Source organism: Salmo trutta, chromosome 18, assembly GCF_901001165.1.
Source record: "Salmo trutta chromosome 18, fSalTru1.1, whole genome shotgun sequence".
Lineage (NCBI taxonomy): Eukaryota > Metazoa > Chordata > Actinopteri > Salmoniformes > Salmonidae > Salmo > Salmo trutta.
In genome coordinates this window covers 28826087-28836342 of record NC_042974.1, presented here as the reverse complement: position 1 = coordinate 28836342, position 10256 = coordinate 28826087, and the positions used below count along the sequence as shown (strand labels likewise).

Below are 10256 nucleotides of genomic sequence, written 5' to 3'. Positions count from 1 at the left end.
AAGTTCCTTGCAACAACTGGATGGCGACCAGGTCAAACACAGGTGACCAGGTCAAACCACTTTAGGACCATAGGGACCACATCCTACATCAACATTATGATTTAGAAACCATTGTGATTTAAAAAACAATATCATTGACTCTCTGTATGTATCTGACGAATACAGTTTCTAAGCAGAAAGCACCTGCGGTTCTTGGGATGATGCCAACTGTGAAATACTACAATACTGTGAAAAAGAGTACTGTGGAAAAGGCGTTATAATGCAAGGAACAATGGTTTAAAAAATGTTTCAAAGTCTTTTATTTTCTCTGTACAAGTTTGTATGCATTGTAAATCATGTGAGAACCACATATGTTAAATCTATCTGCATGCAAAATATTGCTCCTTTTCATCTGCAGTTCTAAGGAATCTATGTCCAGAATTTAAGGTTATTCACCAAAAGCAATAAAGTACCAAAGTTCTACAGTGGTGAAATACTACTAATATTGACCATTCAACTGTCATAAAGCTTAACAGTTTAGTGTCACTAGCATCAATTTGTGCACATTCACATCATGAGGGTGCTCTAGCCTTCAGTTACAACAGGCAGCCCCAAAAGTCTTTGATCAGCTGTGCATAACGGCACATCATTGAAATATGCAGATCGTTTCTTAGAGACGTGTCCTCTGTTGAAAGCTGCACACACTGAAAGGCCATGTCCCAAACACTGGGACGTCTAAAAAAAATCATTTATGGTTGGGTTTCCAGCTGAACTGACATGGCTTAAAGGAAATGAAGAGGTTGGGAGGAGAGAGCTGGGGAGCAGAGGAGCAGAGGGGTACGCAGGGGGGGGGGGTGTGTTCCCTTTTGATCTTTTTAAGGCAGAGTGGGGGGACTCTCCCTGAGCAGGCAAACACATTTAACTGGTAATTGTTCAGATCATTCTGACAATCAGTCTTGGAAATGCATGGACAAACAAAAGTTTACAGCTCCAATTGGAAAAGTCAACAGGTCTCCCGTAAGGCCCATATAAACAATGAAACGTATGAGTTGGAGCTCCACTTTGATCAGTGTTTGCGTTTCAATTATCCAGCTTGGTTTGGCTGCTGGCTCTTCCCTAACATTGAAGGAAGAATAAGGACATGGATTTAAGGGGATCTCTGTCACTTGGAAGGAAAATCAATACAACTAGTAGTCTAGGCTCTAGGAATGAAATGAAGAAAATGGGAGTTAACTGTGCACTATTTCTGGACAGTGTCAAACACACAGAAACCTCAAACTCGACTTGGTCATTGATTGCTGCTTATTGTGGTTTTCCTGTTGTTTTTTGTTATATTCTCTATATTGAGAAAAGTAGATGGTAAACACACCTGAGACCTCAGTATGAGTCTCCTGATCAGGAAGATAATAAAGGAAAGTTTGTGGTATTTGATCTCACAGAAAAGTCAGTTTAACTAAGGCAGTTTGTCCAGGATACTATTTTACTTTTTTTAAATTAAGATATATTTATGAGTTTTTTTGGATCGGGGCAGTTTGCATCAGTTTGCAGCAGTTCTGCTTAGGGAGGCAGGGTCGTGCTCCCTGCTCACCCCTGCTATTCTACTGTCTCGGGGGGGCTAAATTGCTCCCTAAGCAAATTAAGAAGGTAGTTCTTGTTTATCTGGGGTTAAGGACGATGGTTGTGGCTCAATAAAAAACGAAAAAAGCAATTTTACCCCCTGTTTCTGCAGCAGAATTGCTCTGCATTTGCAAGGCATCACAGGCTACACAGAAGGTGCGACTTTTCCCACAACTTGCCCCTTCCCCAGTGTCCATTGGGGCTTTAGAGTCATAGGACCAACACAGAGCTGTAACGGAGTGGGCAGACTAGGAAGTCACTACAGAGAGCCCAGGGGGACAGAAACCCTGTTAATCCATCATGGAAGGACTCAATCAGATTAATGTCAAGTTTTGTGAATAGACCTTTTAATTCAGTCTTCAAGTATTTCAACTCCTAAGCACTGACTTAACAATTAAGATGTGAGGTTAGATACGTTAATAGATACGGTAAGATATAGTAAGGAGTAAGAAAGGGGGGACGGGGGGGCTAAGATCATGACCATAGAATAAAAAAGGCATTTGGGATAATGATCCTCCCCAAGACAACAGAATTCAGTCAACATCGAAATATAGTTGTATGTACAGAATGATATACAGTAAATCTTAGACATAAATGCTCTGGACTTTCATATAAGGGACATTACCAATTCGAATCTACTATGAACAGACGCCTTGAAGTATAAGTTGCCAGTGAAGCCTGCCATGCTGCTCTTCACTGAGTTCCATAATTAGATTTTGCTCTGCCATACAGAGCTCAACCAGAAGGCCTTACTATGCTTTAAGTAGAACACACACCAGAACTATGGACGGCCGAGTGCCTCTCATTTTCTGTTCATTTTTCTAAGATTCTACACCCTCGGCAGGTGGTCCCTGTAACACACAGTGGCCATATCAAGAGAATGATAGAGCCTGCTGCGCTTGGCTGCCCCTCATTCTGATATGTGTGGGGTTTTACAGAGATGCATCACCGGGTCTTGTTCTGCCATGCAGAGCTGCATCAAGAGACCCTTCTGTAGCAAGATAGTTCTGCTTAGTCTGATATGGGGGAGCAAGAGAAGCAGAAGGGTTCAGAAGACATCTTGGAAAGAAATGAATCCCTGGAGACACTGTGGCCAAGGAGTTGTCAGAACCCAACCTCCCTCCCTCACTCAGCACAGCTCTCCACTCATGAGGACACTGTCCACAAACAAACACACACCGGGGCTGTCCAATCAGATTATAAACACACACAACGGGGCTGTCCAATCAGATTAAGCCCTGAGGTGTTAAAGGAGTGAGATGAAAGAAAAACAGCCGTCTGCACACAAAGAGACACAGACAGTTACTGAACCTGGAGAAACCAAAGCCTTAAACAAACACATTGCTATCATCTCTGAGACAGTTACTGAACCTGGAGAAACCAAAGCCTTAAACAAACAGATTGATATCATCTCTGGAGGACCAAGCAGAAGAAGACCAACACACTTCTATATGCTAAAGGGCTCCAACATCAGTGACCTGCTGTAGTCTTACACTGCTTGCTATAGACTGCTGCTTGGCCTTCTAGGGGGATAAGAGTAGCATTTCAAACAGAGCAAAGCAGGAGGGAATCTCTTCCCAACTCTTTATCAAACTTTACAGAGAGATATTTTTCTACTGCATGGTTGGAGGACAAAAACATTTCCCACTTTAAAGTTGACATTTCTAAGATCAACTCAGAGAAACGACAAATAGAAAGAGATCTCTATTAACAACAGAGTTCAAGGGTTTTAGATGTATGCATAAAGGGTTTGAAAGCTGGGAAGGAATGACCTGTGTTATGTACCATCAGAATGCTTATGTGATCCAAGTGACCTGTGTGTGTGCGCGTGGAGTGACTTAAGCCATCTCCAGTGTGTGCTTAATGACACTTCCACTTTCCAAGGCGGTTCAATGAGTGTACAACAACCACTTAACAAACAAGAGTTTAATATCAGTATTCTAATGTACATTTATTACACATTTTAAATAAATATCCCATCATTAAAATTATTTGCACACATCCTCAAATAAAAATAGATTTATATATGTATAAAAACAGACAAACAAAAGGGCAACAAAATCAAAGGGAGTTTCCTACATGTCGATGCATTTTTACACCTCTAATTTAGTTATAACTATAGCAATAAACCTGTGATTATCAATGTAGCTGCCACATTTTCCATTGTGTGTACTTAAAGCTCTATTTGCTTTAACTGTGTTTGTCTGTATAGAATTCCAGAAGTAGCAAGGGCAAACCACAGTGCTCAAAACAGAGGTGCCGTGGCTGTAAGACTGAATGCGACATTACTCAATATTGAGCTCCTAAACGCAGCATTTATGCTTTGTGTGTGTGTGTGTGGGTGTACTGCATGTGTCTCTGAACGCAGCATATTCTGGCAGTGCGGTCGATCAGGGCCCTTCAAGTCTCTTGGAGCAGCAAGTGTGAGTCCAAACAACTCTGAACCGTCAAACAAAAGTAAAAACACAACCTAAAATACAGAGATGATAAAAAGTCCACGCTCTACGAAAAAAGTCAGCACCCCAAATGTCCGATGAGTTATGTGCATCTAAAAACAACTTAACACAGGTCAGTACTAAAAGTCTCAAGTACAAAAATAGACTTCTTATTTGTTTTTGTTTTCTTTACTTTCTGAATTTTTTTTAAAAAACTACATGTTAGGTATAGTAATGTTCAGTACAAAAAAAATGTCTCTAGAGGTTTTGGACAGAGGAGTTCATTTCAGCTTCAGTCAGTGTTTTTTCCTCCTCTTTCTCTCCCTCTCTGCACCCCCCTCAGCGTTCGGCTGAGAAGCGTGTGCGTTTAGTCCTGGGGCTGAAGGGGTAGTGGACGAAGTCAAAGGGCTTGTGCTGGGCCGGATGGGTGGGATGGGATCCCAGAGGCAATCGTTTCATAAAATGGACCTCGCGTTGGTGCTGCCGCGTTCGCGAGCCTTTCCGGGGGCGGCCACGTCTGGTGAAACCCATGTACCAGCCTTCGTAGCGTGCGTTCCTCAGCGCCGTGTAGTTATTCTCCAGGACAATCTCTGAGAAGATGCAGTCGTGGCCTTGCCCATTTCTCTGTGAAAGACAAACACACACACACCAGGTCAGTCTGAGGTTCTGAAGGAGCTTTCGATGAAGATTTACAGATGGAAAATATCAGACGTATGAAGGCTACCCCGAACAGTATGTCCCTGCACATACACACACAAATACACATGCGTGCAGCCCTCCCCACACACATGAAGCATATGCTACAGCCATTACAGGCCCAGATCAGAGAGAGGGGATGACAGTAAGCGATGAGTCTCCCCCCTCAGTAAACACAGAGACGCAGGCAGTGCACCAAGGACCACTCATGGGTCAGCAGCCTAAGACACCATCATAGGAGAAATACCTCAGGAGTTCAAATTCTTTATCAGCTTCATGTGTGGATAAACTAGACTAGTCTCCCTTCGGTACAATCAAATACATGGTTGACTAGCATCCATTCTATCTATATCTACGTTTTGAGAAATGGTCCGACAGGGTGGATTTTTTATTTTCCTGCTGGCTTCTACAGTGAGAGCGAAGGGAGTTTGTGCTCTTGTATTGTGAGCAGTAGCTAGGCCCTGCGTCCTCCCACAACCCCTCCAGCCCAAACTCCACTGGTCTGTGACACGTCACACACCAGCAACACTAACTTAGCTCAACGAGGTCAACTTAGATGGACAAAATGGGTTGTTAAAAATAAATCTAGCATTCATGCAGCCAGCAAGCAAGTGCAACACACACAAATATACACATACAGTCATTTAAACACACACACACACACACAGGCTGTTGCTGGGCCGGTATGGCAGAGAGAGGCAGCTCAGGGCAGATGGTGCACCTGGCAGGGTTCTGTAGGGGGGCGGAGATGGCAGCCCTGTTTATTAGCCAGCACAGCGAGAGAGGAGCAGAGACACCCTCGGACCCACAACACGCTACACAGAGGAGGAGACTTCCAACAACATACAGCGACTCTAACCCCTCTCACATGCAGAACCTACCAGAGGTGGACAGTTCTGGAGCCTAGCTATAGAGAACCAACAAACAGAACCACAGCCACACTGAACTATGGTAAGAACTGTTGCAGAGTGGCCATACAAATCCACTGGTCTTAGAACCCCCAAACAGAACTACAATACAATCAAACAGCGGAACCACAGCCGAAGAACCTCGAAAACCGAGCCAATGGAAAATGATCATAACCCTCACTGCAGTGCTCAGAGGAACTGTTCTCTCTACCTTTCCGATCAGCTTCCCCCTCTTGTTCATGCAGATGTAGAGTCCTGTCTCTGCTCCTTTGATCCGCACGCGACTTCCAAACGTGTCTGTCTCTACGACGAGTTTGGCTGAGGAAACAGAGGAGTTTTATTATCAACCAGGCGTGTCTGTCTCTACGACGAGTTTGGCTGAGGAAACAGAGGAGTTTTATTATCAACCAGGCATTGCCAATATTAGTAATGTCACGTTGCTCGAAGACGTAGTTTGGTTGATTCAGTTTATATTTTTATACGAGCAAATTCTATATATCATCAGACACACACACACAAAACCTGTGGGGACCATTCCTGAGGATTTACGCAAACTTAAATTCTTGCAGAATGACAAAAACATGTGTACCTCAATTCTTTGAAAACTGAAGAGGCCATCCTGGAAGGACTATCAACTTTTTTTTTTCTTCTTTATTTTTACATTTCTACTCACTTCACACATAAGCACCACATTCATAGATCACGCTTGGAATCAAAAGAAAGATAATACATAAATAGAAGTGTGTTCAATGGTTTATCTATGTGTCTATGTGTACTGCAAGTCTCACAATTGCTTCTATGGTTGTAAAATAAGGAGGTGAATTTTTTAATAAGAAGGAGAATTTTTTCACAGGCTTACAAACAGTTAATATTCCCAACCCCCTACCTACATGACGATGACACACACATTCATAGACCAACATTGGGAGAAATAAATAACCCATTGTGCATCTGATAGTTCTACTGCTCAGCCTCTATTCTTGTTAAACAGATCCAAATTCAACAAATAGGACTACTGACATTTCAAAATGTTAGCCACTTGTGTGTCCCTTATTAGAGATTCTAACCCCTCTTTGAATCATGCACACTGTGGTCATTGAGTTACAGTTATAATCAGATGGTTGGACTAAACAATAAACGCCTCATGCAAGCCACAGCTGCAGACCCACACATACAAGCTGCTACCAGGGTAAAGGTGGCACTGGCACAGGTGACCGGAGCACCTCCACACCCCCTGTTGCAAACCACAAACACACACACACTCAATAAACCACATTAGACAGGGCCTACAGCAGGATACACACAGAGCCAAAGGTCCAGTTTGCTGCCAAATTATATTTAATTCTATAAGCATTCCATGGCAATTAAAAAAATTAAATGTTTTATTTTATAATAGAAATTCCAAGTTTGAACAAAATATCCATCTTTGTGAATATGCAAAGATAATAGATAAATGTAGCCTGGCTGTCCAGGGGAACTGTGCGTAAAATGCAAGCGGGCTAGTTGGAAATTCAGCGCGGTCTATTTTTCTTATAAAGCTGGTCAGAGTAAAGAGAGAGAGAGCTATGCAGGAAATGTTCAGAATGTTAAGGTAAAATTATTTCTAATGGCTCTTCCAGACATGCGTGTCTCTGGAGAATCACCTACAGCACAATATTCAATCCAATTTAAATTTGAGGTCCGCGGCCTCTTTTCAACAAGACCTGATAGATAGATACAGTGGCGTGTTATTTACCGTAAAAAAAGAGAGAAAAAGAACTTCTGTTTAATTTAGTCGCTGTATTAGGTTACTAACCTCACACTGGGCATAGATGTCAGTTCAATGTCTAGTTTGTATTTAGGCCTACATTTGGTTGAGTTGTCAACGTGAAATCAACTAAAATGCCACCATGTCATTGGATTTATGTTAAAAGTTGGGTGAAAAATGTATGAAATGCCCTTACATTGATTCGTTTCTCACGTTGATTCAACGTCATCACATAGATTTGGGTGGTTGAAATGATGATCCAACCAGTCTTTGCCCAGTGGGTTCTTGCACATGATTGTAATACAAAGAAAATGTGCCTTTAGACCCTATATGCCTATAGGCATAGCCCAACACTGTTATAGCCATAGGGCCTACGTTCATTTTAGTAAGTTAGTTTAGAGTTTAAACTTAATGCATTTTGGCTAGTTAAAACTGAGAAAAAGTGTGAGGAACTTGACACAAATCCACAAAGTTTGTATATTGGGCTTACCGTATACGTCTCCATCGTCTGCCATGGCGTTGATCTTCTTGTTGGGCAGAACCTGCACGTGCTTCCCGCTGGTTCGGCTGTAAAGCTGGTAGGTCCGAATTAACCTGCGGCTCACACGGTCCGTCACCTTGCTCTGTTCGCTTACATGCTGCGTGAAATTAGGCGAGGACTGATTGGTTACCTGTCAGAAATTAAATGTCATCACAATCAGTATTTGGAAAAAAAATGGCTTCAAAGTAGGCTAATTACAGTTGCCTATGTTTTAAGCAATAATATCCTAATTTTGCTCTAAAACCAAAAGAAGCCAATTTCGAAATATGTTTCCAATTTTCTTTAGGTCTACTTGTCATTATAGTCTATCGGCCTAATAACGCATCACTTGATAAAATACAATAGACCATAATGATTTAATCCTAATGCAAAGGCCAACAGTTCCTTAAATTATTTATGCATAATTTTTAACGTAGGAAAACATTGAAATGAAAAAGTGGGCGCAAGGTGCAACAACTTGTGCGTAAAAGTGAGTGTGGGCATATAGCGTGGTGTTAGATAGATACTAAACATGTCTAAAATATCAAATAGACTAAACATAAATGTTTAATATTTCACTCACAATAAAATGGTGCAAGTGGGCATATTAATGACTATCTTAAACGTTTCCCTATTTGACACTTAGCCATACGCCCACGTGTCTGTTTCAAGGGACGACAGCTAAAGGAACAATGACGGAAACTTCTGGCCCTAATATTTGAACCCCAATAGATTTTTCAGACTTGCCTTTCCCCACGCGATGCCCCTTCTGTGCCCACGCATCCTGCGCGAGGGAAGTATGTTCGCAAGATACCTGCCAAGCTGTGACGCGGGCGGCATGCAGCGCGCCCGCTGCCCCTTGCGCCTTGGGACCCAGCTGATATGTTATATCACAAATGATATGACGATCCATCACCTCTCTCTCCCTCACTGCTCGCTATTATTACCCAGTGCTTTCAGTCGCAGAAACCATATGTTTTAACAATTTACATTTGATGTTCTACGATTTTTCAAGATGCTAAAATAATGACATGTCGTCCAAGTAGATTTACAGTTTTATCCAATAATGAATAAATCCACTGAGAATGAACAGTTTGTAAACTATTTGTAAATGAATCGAAAACGCGTGAGATATTTAAAATCATAATCAAACATAAAAAGAAATGTTATATTTCAAATCATGCATATGGACATACCTGAGCATAGTAGCAGAATGCAAAGAAGTGTAGGAACCTGAAAAAGAGAAACAGAAATGAGTTATTATACATTAGGGCACGTAAATCACACATTAATCAACAGAAGGAGAATTGGGAGTTGCAGGAAATACTCACAGATAACTCAACTGGGATGGGAGGCGTCGCATGTTGATTGTGTTGATTGTTCCTTCGATAAATGCAGCTGACAGGGCTTGCGGTGTTCCAAAATCGAGGTTATTTGGTAAAGATAAGCTTTGTGAAACACTGGTTTCGGTTGCAATCCTCGCTCTTCAAAGACTTCATTAAAATCCCAAACGACCAAGGCTGGAGGACGTGTTATTTTTTTGTCGTTGCAAAAAATGGGCTACATTTCACGTCAAATAAATGTCCATAGCCTGTTTAGAAGACTGACGCTCACGAATTATCGTCAACCTTGACAGTAAAATGCGAAACTGAAAATGATCATTGATAACAATGATGAATGATTATTGATAAGTGTCTGTCTGTCGGTCAGGCGGCCCTCTAGTTTACCAACGTTTAAGTGCACTTAGAAAAGGTGCATTCAAGTTTTGGCAAAAGCGCTGGTGAGTTTTCTAATAATAAGGATACAAATGCAAAAGAAAACAAGGTCATCCTATGCCAATGAAGATGACAGTTCATTCGCTGTAATATTTATCTCTTTGTAATTCCTTCAGAGAATCCTCAGTAGCTATCTATCTTCCAGTTTAGCCGGTTGTAGAGAGTTTATATATCGAGCTTCTCGGTGGTGGATAACGTGCGCGTCCCTTGCGTTCAGAGCGGGTGATGTTGCCTCATTGATCGGTAGTGCAGGACTGGCGACTCTCCAGTCTCCCCTCCTCTCCTCCCATCGCAGGCTCCAATGTCAACCCCTTGTACGCACTCACACCCCTGGTTAAAATGGAAGGACGATCTGCGCGGAACAAGCCCCCTTTTTCTGCAGAACAAAAGCCACCCCCTCCCCCTGCATTTAAAACATATATTCACCTGAGGAAAAGTCAACACTTGCAGGGAGAAGCAGGAGGAGTCTTGCATACCCAGTGCGCAATGACGCTTCTGCGCCGAATTACCGAAGGAATTAATGAAATTAAAAAAAGAGTTTAAAGGAACGTTCCTGGTAATTTATCCTATATTAAAATC

The 10256-nt window shown here is 42.0% G+C and overlaps 1 protein-coding gene across 1 annotated transcript; it reads right to left on the bottom strand.

Moving 5' to 3' along the window:
• Window positions 1–3539: 3539 nt before the first annotated feature.
• LOC115153145 (fibroblast growth factor 8) lies at window positions 3540–9796 on the bottom strand. Its single transcript, XM_029698237.1, has 5 exons — window positions 9234–9796; window positions 9099–9135; window positions 7873–8053; window positions 5847–5953; window positions 3540–4655 (listed from the first exon to the last, which is right to left on the bottom strand). The coding sequence occupies exons 1-5, from the start codon at window positions 9263–9265 to the stop codon at window positions 4371–4373; spliced, it is 642 nt and encodes a 213-aa protein (XP_029554097.1). The 5' UTR covers window positions 9266–9796; the 3' UTR covers window positions 3540–4370.
• Between the last annotated feature and the right edge of the window lie 460 nt (window positions 9797–10256).

Coding starts and splice junctions, on each gene's coding strand:
- LOC115153145 (XM_029698237.1), bottom strand. CDS start 9,265: ATGCGACGCCTCCCATCCCAGTTGAGTTATCT. Junction 8,054..9,098: donor CATTCTGCTACTATGCTCAG/GTATGTCCATAT, acceptor AATTTCTGACAG/GTAACCAATCAGTCCTCGCC. Junction 4,656..5,846: donor GGGGGAAGCTGATCGGAAAG/GTAGAGAGAACA, acceptor TGTCTTTCACAG/AGAAATGGGCAAGGCCACGA.